Source organism: Ctenopharyngodon idella, chromosome 18 (genome assembly GCF_019924925.1).
Source record: "Ctenopharyngodon idella isolate HZGC_01 chromosome 18, HZGC01, whole genome shotgun sequence".
In the NCBI taxonomy this organism is placed as follows: domain Eukaryota; kingdom Metazoa; phylum Chordata; class Actinopteri; order Cypriniformes; family Xenocyprididae; genus Ctenopharyngodon; species Ctenopharyngodon idella.
Window position 1 is genome coordinate 22,896,918 of NC_067237.1, and position 23,129 is coordinate 22,920,046.

Consider the following 23,129-nt stretch of genomic DNA (forward strand, 5'->3'; position numbering starts at 1 on the left):
AAGTAGCATCTGGTTTTGACACAGTGTAAATTACAACTGAGGATGTGATGATAAAGCACAAAGCCTATTATCAGTTTTAAATGATGGTTTATACTCTTAAAAAGGTTCTTAATTGACATCTATGGTTCCATGAAGAACCTTAAACATCCCTGGATCCTTTAGATTGCACAAAAGGTTATTTATAGTAGAAAATGGTTCTTTAGGAAATGTTCTTCACACTGAGAAAAAACACTTTTTTTTTTTTTTTAGAAATGCTGAACTGAAAGGTTCTTTGGGGAACCCAAAATGGTATCACTTTGAAAACCACCTTTTGGAACCATTATTTTTATAGTGCCCCATTATGCTTTTTCCAATATTACCTTTCATGCAATGTGTAACGTAGCTGTCTGTGAATGTAAACGATCTCCAAAGTTGTGAAGCCGAAAGTGCACGTCTGACTGTTTCTATAGGAACCGGAGCTTCTAACGGCCGCTGCAGTGGCGCAATGACTTTACCAATTAGAAGGCGGGACTTATTCCTCCATATTGCGTGTTGCACCATTCAAAACAATATGTGACGCATCTTGTGTTATTCTATAGTCTTGGCTATTAGGTAAAATTGTGTCCATTAATGCAGATTGTCTGTCGTTCTTACTACTCAGAGTAGTGATAAAGGATGGAGCAAGTTTTGTTTTACAAACTTTAATGTTACATCAGTCATTCACGTTAGTGCTTGGCTAACGTTAGCACTATTATTGATAGTTAATGATACGGTTCCCACATGTGCACCGCAATAAATTAGAAATATACACATCGGTTTGTTGAGGGATACACTTGTTAATGCTGATGTAGAGGAATTACAGTTGCAACATGTCATAATATACGTCAAATTGTGGTAGTGTAGTCTATCACTGAGAAACGTCCTGCTCAAGTCGTTCTTGCGATGGAGTTTCAAGTTGAATAACTAGTTCTTCCAATGTTTCATCATCGGACTTGCTCTCGGATTGATATAGTAAAATCAACGTCATCGTTACTGTCTTTACAGTGTGTACAATCGCTGAGCTTTAGGAACCCTCCGGAGCTGAATCAGTTATGGTAATGGGCGTTTGTTTTCGCATGCGGTGTAAGTGGTAGACCAATCACAACAGAAAGGAGGGATTTAGGAAAGGAGGGATTTAGAGAGACTGCATCGGACGAGTCGTTTGAGAATCATTGAAAAATGTGGTGATGTGCAATGTATATTATGAGAAAATTAAAGCATTTTTTGACCTTTGATGCATGTAAACCTGTTATAGGAGACCTCCAAAACAAAATTAAGAATCTTTAAAATAGCATAATAGCGGGACTTTAAGAGCGTACAGTGCAGTACTCACTCACATTGTCTTGTTTTTCATGTAAAAACAATCATTTAAAATCAAGTATTGTTCATGGGTGAAAAAATCCTAAGTGAAAGAAAAAAAGCAAAACGATATTATGCGAATACTTTATTATCAATGTGTGAATGGTGTTAGCTTTTCATCTGGATATTAATAGTATATGAAAACTATACACCAAAACCAGGCTCTTCCTATTTTTGCTGTATAATTTTTCAAATTGGTATTGAAAGATTCTGTATCTTTATAGATATTTATATATATAATATATAAGCCAAAGTGCATTTCCCGTTTTTTCCTCTTGTCCATGTACACATTGCACCATACATAAATAATTACATCGTAAAAATGACTCCAGTATTTACAAGTATAATATATATTTCATATAATATATAAAACTTTATATTAAATCTAAGTAGATGATATTTGGGATAGTTTGTGGAGTCCAAAAGTCTCTCAACACAATCAAGTCCATGTGTGTATGTGTTATCTGTGGTTGTTGAGGAGGATCTCGAGCCAGCACGGGCAGGAAGTGATGAACTGACGGGAGTAACAAGGGCCCCAGCCCTTCGCAAAGCTGATGCGCACACTGTTCGGGTCATACGGTCCATCTAGCAGCTCGGATTCGGCCCCCTGCCTGAGCATGGATGAGCGTTCGTAGTCGAACACTTTGATGGAGTAACCAGGCATCACCTTGCGCACCACCAAGCTACGGCTCCCCGGTACGTCCAGGGTAGGCGAGTTGACAAATATGGGGTGCTGGCTGCGGTTGTAGGCCCAGACTCCGTCCGGCTCTTTGCTGAGGAGCAAGCCGTATCCGATCTTGCCGCGCGTCCGTTGCACGGTGCTGCTGCGCTGGTCCAGGCTCAGCTGGCCGAGGCAGAAACCCGTGCCTTGAGGTAGGTCATAGAAAATGCTGACAGCTGGCTGGTACACCGTATAGAGGCGGCCCACCCGCGTTCGATGCTCCCAGTACGCCACGTTACACCAATGACTCTGCTTGGGGGCATCAGGTGACAGACTGGCATCTGAAACAAGAAAAGAGAATGGGTCTGTCATTAAGTTTTCCCATGACATTATACTGCAAACAAAATGAAAACATTTGCTGGCCAGAAACATAGTTAGAGAAGTGGAGTTGAATGCTGCACTGTTATGTATTGCCTCAAGAGGGCACTACTTCAAAACTTAATTCATTCAAGTTATTTACTCATATGTTGTGCGCAAAAGAAAAGCTGAAGGTGAGAAAAAAGGTCTCAAAACAAGTACAAAAAATATTCCAAATTCCAATTGAATCTTATACTCTCCAAAAAAGAAAAAAGGAAAAAAAAAGCATACTCGCAATTCACACGTTATACAGAACAGCCAAAACCCTCCAAACCAGCTCATTTGATTCACTTCCATGGATTGAGAGTTTGTTTGTGGATTGCATATATGTTGCCAAACCCTGAGTGACTTACAACTCCCTGAATACGTGTCTATCTCAGCCACACACACACTTAAACGCTTCCACGCGGCAGGCATTGTGTATATTTCTGCGCGCTCTTTCTTGATCCGGGGAGAAAGTATTTGTGGGGATGGGGTATTTGGAAAAGCTGTGAGCTCATATCCGGCAACAACTCCCTCCCCCGTCTCTATTCTCTTCCACATTCCTGTGGGTGGGTGATGGTGGTGATGGCTTGGATGGAAAGGGAGCGTCTCCTCCCTGCCAGCTCACGCTGTGGGCCTGGGGACAGCTTTCAGCTCCCTGACAACTTAGAGCAAGTCTGTGACCTCCTGACCCCTCAGGCTTCACACTATCAGCTCAGATTAACTTGCACATTGAGTGATGCTATTATTTTGCTCCCGAGAGGCTATTGGCAGGGAGATTTTAAGGGCCAGGTCTATGGTTCCTTTTCATTCACTTGCTGTGACTCCCAGGGGCGAACAAATGCCCAGGTCATTAAAGGAATAGTTCACTCATGTCTTTCCAAATCCGTGTGCTGCAAGTTTAAGAATCTTTATGCGACATTTTACAGCGACCAAGGCTGTCATGTTCCAAAAAGGACATCAAACACACACACAAAAAAAATCATAAAACTACACTCTTAGAAAAAAAGGTTCTATAGAACCCTAGGGTTCTTGACTCCAATTTAAAGACTTACCTTCAGAACTCTCATTTTGTGTTCTGTTGAAAAACAACATAACAGCATATGAATTTGAAACTACATAAAGGTGAATAAATGAGAGAATGTTTATTGTTGGGTAAACTATCCCTTTAACCAGTGCCAAGATCTGATGTAGTAGAGGACCAATAATTGACCCATAAATCAAATACGTCAAACAATGTAAGCACACACACATGCATACAGTGAGCAAACCTACAAATTAAATGTATGAGAACTGCTGCCGATTCAAGCATAACTGTTTGGATATGTGGAATCAGGACTGACTTCTCTTTACACACACTCTTTACTGAAATGGCCCCTTGCACTGGGCCCCTATGTGTTAAAATTACAGAATTCCTTACATCCTTTGAGCTTGCAAGGTGGTTTTTCTGCCTGAATGGTTTAATGAAACCATTGCACTGGCCTTTACATCCAAAAACACGCCATGGGGAATATTGTGACTAAATCATAATAATTCTCCAGATTTTTCTCCACAAAGAATCTATGTGAACTCAGTAGCTTGGAAAAGATACAGGAAGACATGCTTCTAGCTATGCAGCCTAATGAGGGCTGAATTCGAACTTATACCTAAATCCATGAGATGCAAAAATGAAACATGGCGGTCTAACGCAGAAGTGCTGTGATATGATTAATGCCCCCCTGTTTTAATGTGAGCGAGAGGGAAAGAGATACAGAAAGGGGGTGGTTGAGTCTGCATTGCCTGCTCTGTGGGTTTAAACAGAGGTGCAAAGATTAAAGGTTAATAATCTATTTAATGTTTAGCTTGGGAGCGAACAATGCTCAGCCCAGAGACCGGCCCTTTTCCTGAGGGTGTTGTGCATGTGTGTTCATGTGTTTTAAGTATATTAGAGCTGAAGAGAATATCAGCCAATGTTTGTGTTTGAGAGAGGAGTGTGTGTTTTGGCTGTTCTCGCCTGAGTGGTGCCGTGTGAGTGTGTGTCAGTGGGAAAGGAGACGGGGAAGGAAGAGAACAAATCGGGCAAACTCATTAGAATCTTAGAACTCAAAACCAGTCAGTGCCATCTCTTTGTTTTTCAGATTTACTCTTCCTTAAACACTCCCTGCCTGAAATATCCAGCCTAAGATAGCTTTGCAACATGGTAGATAGTTTCTAGTTGGTCTAAGAACAACAAACAAATTACCTACCAGTGTTCATACCAACTTAAAGGGATAGTTCAGCCAAAAATGAAAATTCTGTCATTCTTTATTCACCCTCATGTTGTTCCAAACCCATAAGACTTTCGTTCATCTTTGGAACACAAATGAAGATATTTTTAATAAAACTGGAGTGATTTCTGTCCCTCCATTGACAGCTACGCAACTACCACTTTGACGCTTCAAAAAGTTCATAAAGAGATTGTAAAACTAATCCATATGAATTGAGCGGTTTAGACCAATTTTTCTAAAGAGACAAGATCACTTTATATGATGAAGAGATTGAATTTAGGCTTTTATTCACATATAAACTTTGATCAGCGAACATAAACAGAAGCTCATCCGTATTTGCTTGACGCACAAGACCAAAATTCATTGGTTCTTGCGGAAGCCCAAAAGTGCAGCGTAACACATGAGAATGAACGTCATTAGTTCTTGCGGAAGCCCAAACGTACTGTGTAACACACGAGAATGAACGTCATTGGTTCTTGCAGAAGCCCATTGGTTCTTACGGAAGCTCAAACGTGCTGCGTAACACACGAGAATGAACCTCACTGGCTCTTGCAGAAGCCCAAACGTGCTGCGTAACACATGAGAATGAACCTCATTGGTTCTTGTGGAAGCCCAAACGTGCTGCGTAACACATGAGAATGAACCTCATTGGTTCTTGTGGAAGCCCAAACGTGCTGCGTAACACATGAGAATAAACCTTATTGGCTCTTGCTGAAGCCGAAACATGCTGCGTAAGATGAGAATGAACCTCATTGGTTCTTGCGGAAGCCCAAACGTGCTGCGTAACACATGAGAATGAACCTCATTGGTTCTTGTGGAAGCCCAAACGTGCTGTGTAACACGAGAATGAACCTCATTGTTTCTTGCGGAAGCTCAAAACGTGCTGCGTAACACGAGAATGAACCTCATTGGTTCTTGCGGAAGCTCAAAATGTGCTGCGTAACACGAGACTGAATCTCACAGGCTCTTGCGGAAGCCCAAACGTGCTGCGTAACACATGAGAATGAACCTCATTGGTTCTTGTGGAAGCTCAAAATGTGCTGCGTAACATGAGAATGAACCTTATTGGCTCTTGCTGAAGCCAAAACGTGCTGCGTAACACATGAGAATGAACCTCATTGGTTCTTGTGGAAGCTCAAAATGTGCTGCGTAACATGAGAATGAACCTTATTGGCTCTTGCTGAAGCCAAAACGTGCTGCGTAACACATGAGAATGAACCTCATTGGTTCTTGCGCAAGCCCATTGGTTCTTACGGAAGCTCAAACATGCTGTGTAACACGAGAATGAACCTCACTGGCTCTTGCAGAAGCCCAAACGTGCCGCGTAACACGAGAATGAACCTCATTGGTTCTTGCGGAAGCCCAAACATGCTGCGTAACACATGAGAATAAACCTTATTGGCTCTTGCTGAAGCCGAAACATGCTGCGTAAGATGAGAATGAACCTCATTGGCTCTTGCGGAAGCCCAAACGTGCTGTGTAACACATGAGAATGAATCTCACTGGTTCTTGTGGAAGCCCAAACGTGCTGCGTAACACACGAGAATGAACCTCATTTGTTCTTGCGGAAGCCCAAACGTGCTGCGTAACACACGAGAATGAACCTCATTGGTTCTTGCGGAAGCTCAAAATGTGCTGCGAAACACGAGACTGAACCTCACTGGCTCTTGCGGAAGCCCAAACGTGCTGCGTAACACATGAGAATGAACCTTATTGGCTCTTGCTGAAGCCGAAACGTGCTGCGTAACACACGAGAATGAACCTCATTGGTTCTTGCGGAAGCCCAAACGTGCTGCGTGTAGTTGTGAATTATGTTTTGTATCTTAACTGGCATTTTTAGTATAAAATAAAAGGGTCATTTATTTGCACATTTCAAGAAACAAATTCATCCCTTGATCAGAACGTTAAATGATTGCACCGTGTGGTAGTGTGTTTTTGTGTGCGTGCATGTGTTCAGGTAGAAGCTGGAAAATGCACATCAGCAAGCACACAACAAGCAGGATACAATAGTTCCTGTCTCCCCTTCCCTGGAGGCCTCACTCATGAGTCAGTGAAGAGCCTCTGACAAGCCGCCAGAGCTGGAAATACAGTCTTACTCAGACCAGGAAAGACAGACAGACGGACGGCACCACGGCTCTAATCGCAGCCAATGACGGTACTTTAGTATAATAAACCTCATTTAGGCTGCATCAACTGCAGCAAGTAGGTGTTAGTTCAAAGGCGGTGGACATCTCAACTCATGTACCTTAATGACTCAGCAACGGTTTAGTTAACAACACTTAAGCGCTGTGGGCCCATCACTTTGAGTACAGATAATAATGGCAGACTAAGTGCTAGCTTAAGTGAGAACACCTCAGAACTCTTCAGTTTTTCTCTCTCTTTCGACGCACGCGCACTTCACTAGGGGTGGAAGACAAAAGCTGGGAACAATTACGCCGCTCTGCGTTCATTTAACCCCAGCACCTTTCAACAGCTCGGTTTACCCATTAGAAAAGTAGAGTGTGTTATTATTGTTATTATATTCTCAAAACTGTCTCCGCCAGTGTCAATCTCTTAGAAGACACACGCTGTCATCGGCTCCGAGGGGACGGCGGCGTCTGACCCCCTTCCCGAGCTCAGCTGGAACGACTGAAAAACACAAAGCTTCACAAACATGCTGCTGCCCGTGTGCTGTAACACATGAAAACTACACAGTTGAAAACAATCAGCGACTACTTTTAGTGACAGTTCAAGAGTGTGTAAAATTCTGCACACAGCCCACAGGTGCAAACTTTGTAGAAAATGCAACAGTTGCTTGAGGAAAAGATTATATTAGAGTAGTAAATCGCTCAAAGGAAAGCAAACATGTCCAGCTGAGATCAAACAACAGCGAGGGCCTTGTTGACTTACAAAGCAAGAGCTTAAGAAGGCTGCGAGACTAAAGGTTACTTTGTCAGAAGGCTAAAGTCTTTTATTTAGTCTCCATTTTGTTTTCAGACAAATACCAGCCCTTGAAATGAACAAAACATGCACACACGCTCAGCTAGACAGCCACAAAGGTATTTCCTTTGAAATTCAGAGCTTGTACATAATGCTCTGGTGGATGTGCTACTCGAACAGTAAGGTAAACATGCAATTCACAGTCCGTTCTCAGGCTAGACGGCCATGTTTGCATTAAAGAAAAAAAACAATCTGTGTTGGAATGGGCGGTATTGTGGTATATACAGTGCGCGGCTATCAGTGGGCAGGACTGTTTTACGTTATTTACACGTGCAACGAGGAAACGTGGAGTAATGCAAAAATACACAGACAAGTCAAGGCGATGAACAACTTGTTAATAAGGGGTGTTGTTAGGCAGAATGTTAGGCGGAGTTTAGTTGTTTACGGTTGCCAGGCAATGGTGCAAGAATTCAACTGATGTGCAGTCACAGTCATGTGTATATTAACTATTTTACAATGGCTTTGAATGTGGCTAAATATTGGTTTTGTAATATTGTTTTAGGTACTGTTCCTCTACTACTCTAAGCTGTTTTGCACTTATGGTTTTGATATGAATAATCTTAAATAAATATAAATATAAATACTATATATTACTAATATTTACTTAATATTTCTATATACTCTACCATTCAAAAGTTTGAGGTATGACATCATATATCAACATATTGCAAACTAGTATTAAAATTATGTGTAGAAGTCGTTGCTTTGTTATGAGAAAGAATGTCCGGAAAAATGAATTTCATTGATGTCATTCGGAGTAACCAATATAAAGGGACATCCATTTTGGATCAAGTCATGCGGTCAATATCATGTGACAGGATGTGACATCATTCAGACACCTGCACAGGACCACATGGTCGTGAAGCAAAGTAACTAACTCACTTTTAACTATTTGAAAAATTCATATTTTTACTCATACGCATGTCCTGAAACATCAGGTCATTTGGTACAAGCGCTATAAAACATGGAAAATGTTGTAATATTTTAAAAACTTGTACTAAATATAAAATGTTTGATTGTCCTTTTGCCGGCTAGCTAGCAAGCTAGCTAGCTAGATATCAGTCTGTTAGCATTGTTTGAAAATATCATCATTCGGTATAACCAAAAGTGTAATTTGGTAAAAACGAAATTTTGGTTAAACCAAATTACTTTTTTGGCGACAAATTTTGTCCATCTTGTAAAAAAATTACAAAAGCAGTGTTAATTGATTATAAAAACCACAATCTCATTGTTAACACTTGATAAAACTTCAAAATTAATTATATCTCCATTTTTACACTTTTAAAAACCTTATTCATCAATGACCCATATATTATTTATTTTAAACTGTAGTAATATTTCACAATACTACTGTTTTTACAGAATTTTATCAAACAAATGCAACCTTGTTAAGTACAAGAGACTTATAGTATATTAAATAATTAAATGTACTAGCACCTGGTCCAACTAGATTGTAGGTGATTGGTGAACAAGTAATAGAGACTGCAAAACTGTTTCATGTATTCGTCCCATTGTGTTTAGACCTTATGCGGCGCATTATAAGCAAAGACAACAGGAATGGTAGAATATGAATTATGCATGAAAAAATGTGGACCATACATTGATCATATTGTATTTCAAACAATGTCTCGCATTACATTTTTGCAGATGCACAGAAGTGAGACTCCATGTGAGGTGAAACGACTAAAAGAAAAAGGCAGAAAAAGAGATTTGGAGAATCTGCTTGCACACACACACACCCCACCCTCCACACCACACCAAAAAAAAAATTCATTTGGGGTGAGTTGGAGGTAATTAACTCTAAGTACACAAAAAGGGGTTGATTTCAATGGTGATACTATGTGATTATCCACTAATGCTTTTAAAAACACCATGCAGGGAGGAGAAAAGGCAAGAAAAGAACCGCCTTGGGGTAAACACACGTCCATAGAGCTCTGGGCAGATCCAGAGCGAGAGAAAGATCGAGAGGAAAAACAGCAGCTTGTCATCTCTTCCCACCAAACTACAGGCCCACATCCCTGTCTTTTTCATCCCCTCTAATCCAGGGAATTCTGAAAAGATGAACTCATTCCTCCACAGCACTCCTGCCAGACCCTTTAACCAGAGAGGGAAAGAGACAGGACAGAGAGAGAGAGAGAGAGAGAGAGAGAGAGAGAGAGAGAGAGAGAGAGAGAGAGAGAGAGAGAGACACTGTTGCTTTGGAAATAATGTGATCCTAACATTCATGGCAGTGAAGCTTTCTTGAATTGAACTGAACTGAGAGCGAATGAGAGAGAGAAAGAGAGAGAGATGGAGAGGGAGGGAATGGAGGGGGAGTCTGAGTCTCTTATCCTGTGCCAAGGATTAGATTCCCTCCAGCTATTAGACTGTACCACTGCGCTGACAGGCGGAGGGGGAGAAAGACAGAGAGTGTTTATGTGAGCAGGAGAAACAGAACAGTGAAGTTTTATGGTGGACAGAATTCATCTTTTGACGCCACTCTTGACAGGCCTGGGCATTCTTCTTCTCACTGGGGTCAGAGAGGGAAGCTGGAATTACGGTTGCCTGGACCAGGGGAAAAAGTGAAACATAACAAACAATGCCGGCATACTTCCCTCCCTCTCGCCTCTCTTTGGTACGGCTCTGATTTTTTAGACAACTATCACTACAGGGCGACTTACAACACACTAACGGGCCACATTTAGGCTGGCGTCTGTGCTATCTCTGCCATCAAAGACTGCTTTATCAGCCAGACGCACTAACTGGGGCGGCACTCTCACACAGATCTCTTTCTCTTTGACCCGTTCTCCTTTTCTTCCCTTCACTTCATTAATTTTAGAGTTTTTACTATTTTCTCAGGCTCCTTGTTTCCATTGCTGGGCTGTAAAGTGGTGAGATGACATATCTAAAAAGGCAGGAGCAAAATCAATGGAATCATGCAGAGGGAATAACGTTCTATACCATTTCTGTGAGAGGGAACTATTGGATTAAAGACACCAGGAAAACAAAATGACAGCTTTGGGGCTGCTTTGTGGTCATCTGTATGCAAGTGCTAATTTAACATTTAGTAGATATACATATTTAAAATACTTAAACACAGACCAAAAATACTGACTCATGTTGCACTAGACAGATTTTTGTCCAATCAAATGCTCTCTAGAATGACAATGTCCTTTACTTTAATACCACCTGCAACCACCATCAGGGAGCAAAATCATGGTTCATGCAGGTTTAACTAAAGTTAAGTTTTTTTAAGACATAAAAAATATGTGTCCCGCCCCCACTTCCTGTTTAAACAGGAAATACATCAACACAGGAATGAAAACTGTGCTTGTCGAGCCATTTCACAAGTTCTGTAATCGTGACAAAGAGTTAAAAAAAATAATAATAATAATCATCAAATAGGGCTAATAGGGATAAAATATATACATTTTTATATAATTATACAAATATAATAAATTAATGTTCGTTTAATATAAATTTTATATTTATGAATGAATATTAAAAATGTATATTTATGTATATTTTTTATTTATTTTTCCATTTCACAAGATCTATATTGGTGACAAACAGAGCTAAAAAAAAAATAACAGATAAATAACATTATTTATATATTTCTATAATTATATATATATATATATATATAATAGAAATATACAAATAATACATTTATATTTGCTTAATATTCATTCATGTTTACCTTTTTATTATTCTCCTATTTCATAGGTTCTATATTGGTGACAAACAGAATTTTAAATAAAAAATGTAAAAAAACAACAACAACAAAAAAAAAAACATTCACATAGGGCTGCAGCTTAATATAATTTACATTAAAATTTTGTGTAGGGCAATGCATGATGTATTCTTTGTCCAGATCAAATCTGCATATTTACTTTTCAAATAACATTTCAAATAAATTATTAATTAATAAATTATAATTCTTCACTGCATTTATGCATTTACTTGTCTATGATAGGTTACAATTCCTGCAAAAATAAATAAATAATTAATTAAAAAAAACAACAACAACAAAAAAAAAACAAGCTGCAAATAGACTGGCATCAGGACAAGACATAAAAGAAATGCTGTAATCAACATTTTTCATGATTCATTGCAGAAACCATAATTATTATTCTTTATTCAATAACTTGTGCAGCCCTATAATTAGGCCAAGAAGGGGCTATGCAATCTCAATCTGTTTTGCATTTATCAAAATGCAAATAAACAGAATTCACAGCCTAGAATTACAGACTGCAAGCGGATTGCATTGCAGATGGCGAGCATATATTTTAATCCCTTCACTATGGCTCTATAGTGTTAATGACGACTTGGTCAAATGTGCTCAAGATTCACACCTCAGACCCATATAAAGCAGAGCTTAGCTAGTCAGATTCATTGACAGTCACTGCTGCCCTGCCTCTCCGGATTCCTTAACACTCACTAGTGTTGACATTTCAACACATGGGCCATCTGAGCCCAGAGCAACAAATGAACGAATATGCGGTCTCCCCAGGTCAGATTGCTGGGCCTCGGCAATGATTTCCACAGCCGAGTCAAACGGTGCGAAGACCCACAGATCTGTGTACTGATCTCCACGGGTGAGACTTAGCCAGAAGGACTGGGGGATCCAAACCGAATTCCTTTACCATGAGAACAGACGGGGCAGTGTGAAGGACAAACTCCCAGAAATACAGACCTTCTACAGCTCGCTCGCAACATCACACTGCTGCTGCTTCTATAGGGGAGTGTGGGATAGATTATAGGTTTGTGTTTACCACTCTGTAGGTGCAATAAAACAGATTAAAGGTGATTCTGCACAATATCTAAGAAGCCAAGAAAATATGCATTACTTAAGCCATAAAGATCTGATGAACCATGAAACCCTTACTCGTCTGTCATTTAGTCAACACTTTTATCCAAAGCAAATTACAGTATACTTATTATGGGGACACTCCAAAACTCTAACTCTATCCAAAAACTCTCTCCCACTGGTTCCGGAGCCATCCTTATTTTTAATCAAGGAAAACAGATGCGAAAATACAGATCATCTATTATTCAAGTGATTATGATCTATTAAGCGTAACTTATCAGAAAACCAGAGTTTGATTACCGCAAACATTCCTGTCATAAAAGATATTTGCCGTACATTAATGTAAAATGGGCTCTGGCAGCTGAATGATACACAGCAGGTACAGTTTCAGAGCAGGGAGCCAGGCCAGTGGTTGAGACAGTTCTTGATCTCAGGTTAATTTAGGGCGAAAGCTGTGTATTTGGATACAGCTCATCTGCAAGGTGATGGACACATACTCAGCTCAGATGATGGCGTGCTATTGATCGGCCCAATGGATCATAAACACTCAAGTGAATACATCCTGACAGCCGTGCCGTCTTCGCCTTCTGTTTCAGTCACAAAAGCTTGAAGCCACGCATGTGCGGGGTAGCTATACAGCTGCTTCCTAAAACAAAGCAAACTGTTTATGTTCCCCTATTAAAAATGCACAAGCGAGCACTTTTAATAGCTTGTGAGGTATGAGGCCTTTCAACATGAATGGAGAGACAGTTTAAGGCTCTAGGGCTTGGCGATATGTACTGAATATTCACAATATATTCTCAATTATTTCAACAATAAATTAACAGATTTCAATGTACATTTCCTAAAGATATCAAGAGGTTTATAAAAAAAAATATATTAAATATAAGTAAATATTGGTGTTTATCACCATGTGCTGTTACATAAGTGCATTTAAATTAAAATTATTTAATTAGTCATTCATGTTTATATAGAAAAAACTAAAAAACTAAGTATCGAATATCATCAAAAGGAAAGTGATTGAGATATAATTTTCAAACAAATTTTTTTTTATCCAGCTTTAGAAGGCTTACATTAAGGCCATGTGTCCACCAAAGCGTTTTTTTCCAGCGGCTAGGGTACTTTTCCAATTGTTTTGAGTGTAGCGAGGCGCTGAGCGTCTTTTTCATGCACAAGCGCTTGACCGCTTGGCGTTTTTTACCGGTCGCCTCAAGTTGAAGAATGTTCAACTTTGAGTAAAACACTGCACTCATCACTGTCACTTTTTAGCCAGCCGTCCAATCAGAGTGGAGGAGGGGCGGGACAAATACAACACCGACCAACTGTCACAACATTCTTGCTGTACAAAGACATCAACAAGCAGAGAACGGAACAAAATGGATGATAAATTAATATTGCTTGTCTCTGAACATACATAGCAAGTACTCTACATTGTGTCAACATTTTTAGTCTGAAACAAATTACCTGAAAAAGTAACAGTGCTGCAGATATTCTGTATCATAGCAACAAAGCGTCTCAACTAAAAAAAAAAAACAAAACGCTGCACTGCTGAAGCGCCTAACTTTTTCAGCTGGCTAAAAACGCTTTGGTGGACACACGGCCTAAGAAAAGCTTGTCAGGTAGGACCAAGACAAAGCAAGAAGGACAAAGAAACAGAGAGACTGAAATAGCAAAGTGCCAGTGACATAGCCTTGAGGCACACCAGTACCATATACTTTAAAAGACACTCCCCCAGACATGTTCAACTCAAAACAGGGTTGTCAAACGTCCCGGTACTACCAGTACCAATCGGTAGCAAAAAAAAAAAAAAAAGAAAAAAGAAAAAAAAGAAAGAAGTTGATGGTACCAGCATTTCTGCAGTACCGGTAGTACCAAGTACTGGGTATATTCGGTACCCGCTGATATACATTGCTTTCAAACGCTCTCGTTTGTGTTTGGTTTCTATTTACAGCATGTTTTTACAAACGCTGATCACTGTAGCCAATCACAATCATATCTGTTGAGCGTGTGAACGCACTGGTCTATCAGAGGTGTTAGTCCGTAAGTTAGTCAGAATGCGCTTACCGCACAAGTCTTTGTTTTGTTCAACATGATTACCCATTCACAATTTGAATACAAGTTCAGTTTTTCAAGGTGCTAAGTACGCTGCAAAGTTTCTGGAATGACAACCGTATTTAAATGCGCGACTGAATCGGAAACTGCGATGATTGACAGCGATAACCGACGGACAAAACAAAACGGGACAAAATTTTTTAAAGTACTTAATTCAACAGCTTTCAACAGGTATTGGTACTGACTACTGAAATTTTGGTACCGTGACAACCGCACCTCAAAATGCCACTAAAATCTATGAAATACTCAACAATAAGCAGAAGTAAACAGGCTTGTTTGCTGTGGGCTTACGAAGTCCTCAATAAGGGCCACTGAGGTATGGCATGAACTCCCCATTGAGGGCTGTAATTGAATTTAGAAAGAGAGACCAAACTCTGGACACAGAGCAAATACGTCCAGTTAGTGCGGATCAACTCAGTGTTCCTCTTGCTCTCTGGTGCTCACAAATCCTGTTTTGTGTCTCTGAGGGAGTCTTTTGTTCCGCGCTTAGATTGACCAACAGGGCAAACTAAAACAGGTACAGTGTGCTTCGTCATACCACTAATCACATCAGAGAATGTGCTGCGGCTAAGTGAGTGAAAGAGTGAGTGATTGCAGTTTGATCGCCAGCCCTGTCTCTCTTGCTATATCTCTATCTCTCCTTCCCTTATCTGTTTTGCAGTCATTAGCTTGAGGATCAAGGACTCTTAAATGTTAAGAAAAGCAGATGGCTCCTCCTAGTCACTAGAATAAGTTGACTATTTTGCAATATCTGTGTACTATTTGGTGAAAGATTTGTGTGTAAGAGTAAAAAAAAATTGTATATCAATGGCAAATGAATTCAATTATTGAATTATTCATATTGAATAATTGTAATATATTTTATTTAATACATTAATTTCTTGACTTCTGTGAGAGTAGAAGTCCCCCTTTTGGACATGCATATCCTGCTCGGTTAGTCTGAATAATATTTCCATAATTTTGAGCAGCAAACACAAGAGGAAAAAACAACTCTCCTTGTGGAGTTCTGGAAAAATCCGAAAATATGCCAGTGCCAATATGAGTTAGCCTGACAAGTGTGCACTGCCTTCAACCCTTTTGATTGTAGCACCCGTTTCTAAAACAAGAGAACATCATCATTGCTTGGCCAAACTTGTGGAAAGAAAGAAAGGAAGAAACAGAAAAATTGACAAATGAAACATTGAAAAGTCAGAAAACCACTGTGCAAATGCACTGTGACAAATGTATCCAGTGTGAGAATAACATTACATCAGAAAATTACTCGCGCTGTATCTAGAAGACATACACAACACTGAAAGGAATAGTTCACTTAAAAATCACAAAGAAAGAATGACGGTGAGTAAATTTGAGTGAACTAATCATTTAAAGACTAGCGCTCCATTGTGCCTCATACACCATGTCTCTTTCTCCATGTACGCTCTGTGTCTCTCTCTCTTAATGAAGGTTAACGTGAGGATGTTGGACTCCATGGGCCCCTGCAGTTAATCCACACAGTGCATTCTGCAGGCAAGAGGAATGCGTTGGCTCTCCCAGTTTTAAAAATACTGGCTGCCATAGGTCCCCGCACAACTGTCAATGTTCCTCTGGGGAGGAAGGGGGGAAAACATTCTTCACTTTATTTTAGCTAGGCAATCAAACCGCAGGCCTAAATCACCGCTTGTTCGCCCCGGTGCCAGGCTCGGGAATTTATAATTACCGGGAATCCGAAACTGGTTGGAAAATAAAAACGGCCTTTGCATATACTACTGCCACCTTTTTTGCCCGCTGGGCACAAGCCAGCTGAGGCCGAAAGCAAAAGCTTTTTACAGTGACGGTCGCTCAACGGAGTATTGTTCCCCCTTCCGCAGCCTTGAGAAGAGGCTCGCTAAAACACTAAACTAACAGTTGGACATTCCATACATTTTTAATGGCATGGCTGCCTCTTTATTTGTTTCCCTAACCCCGTGGCCCGGACTGAATGAATGGCTCTATTGGAGGAGGCAGGCAGGCGCAGCAGCGTGCAGGGTGGAGGGAGAGGAGAGATGGGCTGCCCCAGCCTTCCCAGAGCGCATTGCAGGACTCGATCCCTCACTCATTACTGGGTGGGGGTGGGGCCAGTGAGGAAACGATTACCTGTACAAATGGTCTGCATTTTCACACAAGCTTTTCATAGGTGTGTCTTTTAAAATGGACAGACACATTGGTCATATGTTGGATGATAAATAAGCATGCTTCATGTCACTGTGTTAGCCTGGACAAAAATAAAATAAAATAAAATAAAATAAAATAAAATAAAATAAAATAAAATAAAATAAAATAAAATAAAATAAAATAAAATAAAATAAAATAAAATAAAATAAAATAAAATAAAAAAATTGTTTTTAAATAAAATAATAAAAAAATAAAATAAAATAATAACCCCTAGATTAGAGGACATATATAGTAAATATTGCACCTGCATTTTGATGCTTTCTGTAAATAAAATAAAATACATATTAAAATAAAAAAAAAAAATAAATAAAACAATAAAATAAAATAATTATTTATAAAAAAATAAAATAATAATAACCCCTGGACTAGAGGACATATACAGTAAATTTTGCACCTGCATTTTGACGCTTTCTGTAAATAAAATAAAATAAAATAAATATTAAAATAAAATTAAAAAAAATAATAGTTTTTAAATAAAATAATAAATAAATAAATAAATAAAATAATAACCGCTAGATTAGAGGATGTATATAGTAAATATTGCACACTTTCTGTAAATAAAAAAAATAAAATAAAAATAATAAAATAATACAATAAAATAAAATAATTGTTTATAAAAAAAATAAACAATAACCCCCTGGATTAGAGGACTTATAAAGTGAATATTGCACCTGCATTTTGACGCCTTCTGTAAAAACACATTGGACTAAATGAACATGCCTGGTTGAAATTAAAGCCACAGTCAATTACAAGAAAAAGAGTTATCATCATACCGCCAATAGTGACTCATTCTTGATATTGATTTTGTGTAATATGTGACTGATATCACAACAATAATACAGACAGTCTGAGTTCTTTTGAGAAAAAAAATTCTGCTTTTCAATACTGCTTCACATCTTGAAAAATTTATAGCGGTCAAACAAAGCGGATATAAAATATAAAATTAAATCAAATATCGCTAAAAATCCAACTCCAAATCCTCATCAAGAAGACCAAGTTGCTTGTGCACACACATGTAAACCCACTGACAAAAACTCAATACAGTCTCAACGAGACATAAATAACATGATGATAAACAAATATGCCTGTCATTTTTGGAATCTGTTGTGGGATACAATAAATGTGGGTGAATAACTCTGCTATCTGCTATCGGCTGATGAGCATTTGTTTGTGTTGTTTATGTGTGTTATGTAAGGGGAAGAGGAAGTCGATCATTCAGGACAGGAACACGCTCAAGGAGAGCTGTATGGTATAGCCACGATGGCAAGGAACTGCGCATCTCTCCGTCAAAATAAAAAACATAACATAATTTGAAATCAAATGAATGCCACACAGACACATGTATTCTCACACATGTATCCTAACTCATCACCTCCAGGCCGCTGGGCTTCTCTTCAACATTCCTCAGCTTCCCCCTGCCGTCAAAGGGGTAGTTGAGCAGCCACTGCACTACAAAACCCAGGCAAGCTTTTTAAAACAGGATGTTTGGCTGAGGCCTCCTTCCCCTCAAATAAACAATCCGCAGAACCTGATTTTCTGGAGGCAGGGTGGAAGTACTCCAGTCACATTATTTCCACATCCCGTATCCTGGAGCACTTGGGGCCCTGGGGGAGTGTGGGCAGGCTCTGGGGCTGCGGTGGAAACCTGAGGCCCCGTGCCAGGCAACGGGAATAGGGGAGAGGGAGAAAAAAGATAAAAGGAGGGAAAGAGCGAGAGGGGGAGAGATACCAAGGCTCGCCGAGGTGAGGGAATATGAAGGGGGAGGGCAAAAGGGTGGCCCAGCACTGTCCACCCCACCGTGGCTCATTTTTCATTGGCATAGTAACACCGTGACAGAGGCAGGGCAGGGTGTGTGCGTGTGGAACTGTTCTGTCTTTCTGTTATATGGACTGGCATGGCTTTTTCAGAAAGCGAGTGGAAAAGGATAGCTCAAACTGAAACGGTCCCAATGAAGAAATGTTTAGACTCTTAAAGTTATACAACTCATCGTTCGTAGTTCTGTTGTAAAAGACGTAATACAGCTGATGTCACTGCTACGAGCTTAGTTTACCTCAGCGACGGACAAAATACAGTACAAGTCTTCAGATTCAGAAAGGTCTAAAATCTTTATGTTCTCATTATATAGAACAGAGCAGCGTAAACATTCTTTTAAAATTTGGGAGAGTAAAGGATGACAGAACTTTCATTTTTGGGTGAATTATCCCTTTAAAAGCCTAAACAAATCTGAAAGATTTAGGCATTGACAATTAAAAGAATTTGAAAAACACTGTCTAGATATTTTCAGGCATCTGCACGCCAGCTAATAAGCTGAATAGAAGACATCACATGCCTTTTTAAGGCTGTTCAAAATCTATGGATGCAATCAAATCAGTGGTAATCAGCACGCCGTCACATGCTTCGATTACTTTGTTTAATTGTTGTTCTTCCAGATGCCCTTTTCATGCACTGTAGAAATGAGGTCAGGTCAGACCTAGACAGACTGGCATGTGTGTAGTGCTGCCAGTTTATCAACAAAAAAGAAAAAAAAGAAAAGGTCTGTTTTGTGATTCTCTGAGAGGGAAAGTATGTGATTATACTTGTGTCAGACTATCAGTCAAAACAAAACACATACTGGCCTGTAAAATGGCACTTTTACGAAAACAAAGACGAGAAGTTGTACTATCTGATGCTGTCTATATCTGATACCGTGATCAACCAATGGCTCCAGGTGCTTCGGATTCAACAACTTTAATACTTCATGACACTAACTCCCTTTTCACTAAAATGGTGCAAATGTCACTCTCTGAATAGTCCCGCATTTCCACTCTTGATTTGAAAAATGAAACTGTACTTTGGGACATTACCTGAGGGCCGTAACCACCATAGATATTGAAATGGCCAAATTGTCCTCCAACCCAACCTTTTACCATTCTTATTTCTTTTTCGTTATTCCCTTAAATCCCTTTTAATCTTTTAATTATTTAATTCCTTTTAATAAAAAAAAACCCAACACCAGCAGTAACACTATTGAAAAAATGTCTCACTGGCTTTAGTTTTCAGTCACAATGCTGATCAGTTTGGTAAAGTCCAGTACAGTTGAATGAGGCTGTCACTGCTTTCCATTTTAAGACATACAGCACCGATAGACCTCACTTAGGGACGCCAGCCAGGCTGTGGTCTACTCCCCAAAAACAGTGAGGGCAGTGTAAACATCACAAAGCACCAAGAGTGAACCCAGAGTAAAATTACAGAACACCAAACCAATCCTCTATACCTGACTGAGCCTTTCCTCCTCCTCAGGCCAGAACGGCTCTTCATAAACCTACCCGCACAGCCATCCGACCGCCTTTCCTACATTCCCCAGAAAAAATAAACACAACATACAAAACATAATGGCACCACAGGGTTCCTCAGAGGGATGTGGGGTCTCTTCTACAGCGATGACACAACTACAGTAAATTCTCACTGTGATTGTGACGTCTCAGTGTATGAACGCATACGCATGAAAACTATTGGATTTGCTTCCTTTTACAAATTTCAGTGACTTTATTAGGGTGCATCTCTCAGCTGTAGAACATCAATGACTGGTCTGAGAATGATTTGTAAACAGCCACTGGTCAACACAGAGACTAATAATCACTGGAAAAACAATTCTACTGTTCTGCGGCAGGGATGTGCGTCACTCAGAATTCATTTGAGAATTTTTAAATCCCAATTCAATTGCTGAATTACTAACAAATAGAACTGCTGTCAGTAATTAAAGTAAATTATTTGAAATTCAAAGAAATTCATTAAACTGCATGTCATTTTTAACAAGAAAAGAAAAGTTTTTCAGATAGATGGGTCATTGACGAATAAGGTTTTTGACGAATAAAATGTAAAAAAACATAATGGAGATATAATTCATTTTTTTCAAGATTTATTAAGTGTTAACAATGAGGTTATGTGGTTTTTATAATCAATTAACACTGCTTTTGTCATTTTTCACAAGATGGACAAAATTTGTCAAAATTTCGGTTTTACCGAATGACACTTTTGGTTAAACCGAATGACGATATTTTCAAACAATGCTAACAGGCTGATATCTAGCTAGCTAGCAAAAGGACAATCAAAAATTTTATATTTAGTACAAGTTTTTAAAATATTACAACATTTTCCATGTTTTATAACGGTTGTACCGAATGACATGATTTTTCAGGACAAGCGTATGAGCAAGTGAAAACATGAATTCTTCAAATAGTTAAAAGAGAGTTAGTTACTTTGCTTCATGACCATGTAGTGTCTGGATGATGTCATATCCTGTCACATGATATTGACCGCATGGCTTGATCCAAAATGGTCCCTTTATATTGGTTACTCTGAATGACATCAATGAAATTCATTTTTCTGGACATTCTTGCTCATAACAAAGCAACGACTTCTACACAACATCTTGCTCTATGTTGATATATGATGTTATAGAATCATGCCAGAATAAAAAAATATATACATTTATTACATTTTAAGATATTTTAATCACAAATGAAATGGCTGTATTATCCTTTGGACGGTTAAAAACGAATGACCTTTTGATACTTCAAAATCTTTAAAATACCTTTATATGTAGCAAAATATAATTTAAACCTTTTGGATTCAATATACGAGATATAGTTGTACTACCTTACATACTTTGGATGTCATATCTTTGCTTTTTATTATTATTAAGGCCTTTGGACAAAAAAAAAAAAAAAAAAGACCCGTCATGTCATTGACCCAGATACATCACTAGTATATTACAGATGTAAAAATGTAAAAATATTACTTTATATAAAATTATTAATATAAAATTAATATATAATTTATACAATAAATTAACTTTCATTTTATGGACCAGTATAGAAAAATTAGAATACAATTATCTGTTTTAAATTTGTATGAACTTCTATTTAAAATACAATGAAACATCCAGTAAGTATAATTCCATTCAAATAACAATGCATGAATCATGACAAAATTGTGCCAACCATTATGATCATGCTGACATTCTCCGTCAGCATCAGAGCACAGAGTACGAGGAGACCACTTCCCAATACAGGGACTTGTGAACCACAAAGATCACAAAAACCCCAATATAGAGAGGAAACACAAACTCACATGCATACAGTTATACAGGAAGCAATGAGACCTACTTCAAAGAACATAATTCTGATCTCCACACGGCCACAACAAGGAGTGAGGAAACAGGTGGGCTGCATTACAACCCAGTCACAGCTACAGAATGTGACTGGAAACACACACACATTTTTTTTTACAGACACACGTGTAGCACATCACGACCACATGTTGTTTCGACGGCCATGCTTTGAAAACATAGCGAACACTTAATCAATAGCTGTGCGTTGACACAGTGTAGACATCAACTGACAAACACAGTTGCTTTTAAACGAGAAACTGCGGGTGAAACGGCGAGCTCTAGACATCCAGATACAAACAACACAAACAGACAGAGATGTACCCAAACACACAGGAGCGCAGACAACACAGACACCAACACAAACATGCAGAAATATTCACACGGATTCCAGGACACGCAAGAAAAAGAAAAAACAGCCGTGCGGAAACACGCATAATGCTACATTTATGCAGGAAAGCTTACAGAAACTCAAAGATTTGAGCTGAAAATTCTAACGCAGTGCTCTTCAAACAAACTCATTGAGGCAGCAAGACATCAAAGATGTACTACATAAATAGCCTCAGATCTCAAGCATCCACACACTGTCTTTCAAACCAAGACACCAAATTCTCTAAAATCTTGCCCTTGGGAGACGGGGAGTTTTCATCAGACTCGTTGAGATGTGTTCTGTTGCTATTGTCAGACAGAGTGGATGAGTGTTCAGAGCAGGAGTTACACTCGCCCAGGGGGCTGTGATTGGCTCCCCTCCCACCTTCGGCCCCCCTGGCCCCACTTTTAAGAGCTTTACTAGTTCCTGCATGTGGGTGGGGTGGGATAAGGGACTCAAGAGTGGGTGGACGGCCATATGCATGAATGCTTTTAGATTGTAGATCCTACAGTTTCCTTTCTTTCTTTACAGGTAGCATAAAGGGATGAATTTCCATAGGTCGCCCTCTCCAAATCTACATACCTTATGTTTGTTTATTTGGAGAGGGTCACTTATGGCAATTTATCTACTGGCGTTTTTGTAAAACTGTCAATTCAATGTTTCACACCAAATTATTATAAGCTGTACTGAAAAGGCCCTGTTTACACCTGGTATTAAGATGCGTTCTGGTCGATTGGATCACAAGTGAATGATGCTAAATACAGGTGTAAACAGACTCTAAAACGTTTTGAGCTTGTCCACTTTTGACCACTTCCAGAGGTTTGACCACTTTATTGCTTTCGTAGTGTAGACGCTCA

The 23,129-nt window shown here is 39.2% G+C and overlaps 1 protein-coding gene across 1 annotated transcript in view; it reads right to left on the reverse strand.

Annotated features, from left to right (window-relative positions):
* Nucleotides 1-1,447: 1,447 nt before the first annotated feature.
* Nucleotides 1,448-23,129, reverse strand: part of smad6b (SMAD family member 6b) — a 29,564-nt gene continuing 7,882 nt past the window's right edge. The window contains exon 4 of the mRNA XM_051869726.1: nucleotides 1,448-2,379. Coding sequence (XP_051725686.1) covers nucleotides 1,838-2,379 — 542 coding nt within the window. The 3' untranslated portion in view covers nucleotides 1,448-1,837. The remainder of the gene's footprint in view (nucleotides 2,380-23,129) is intronic.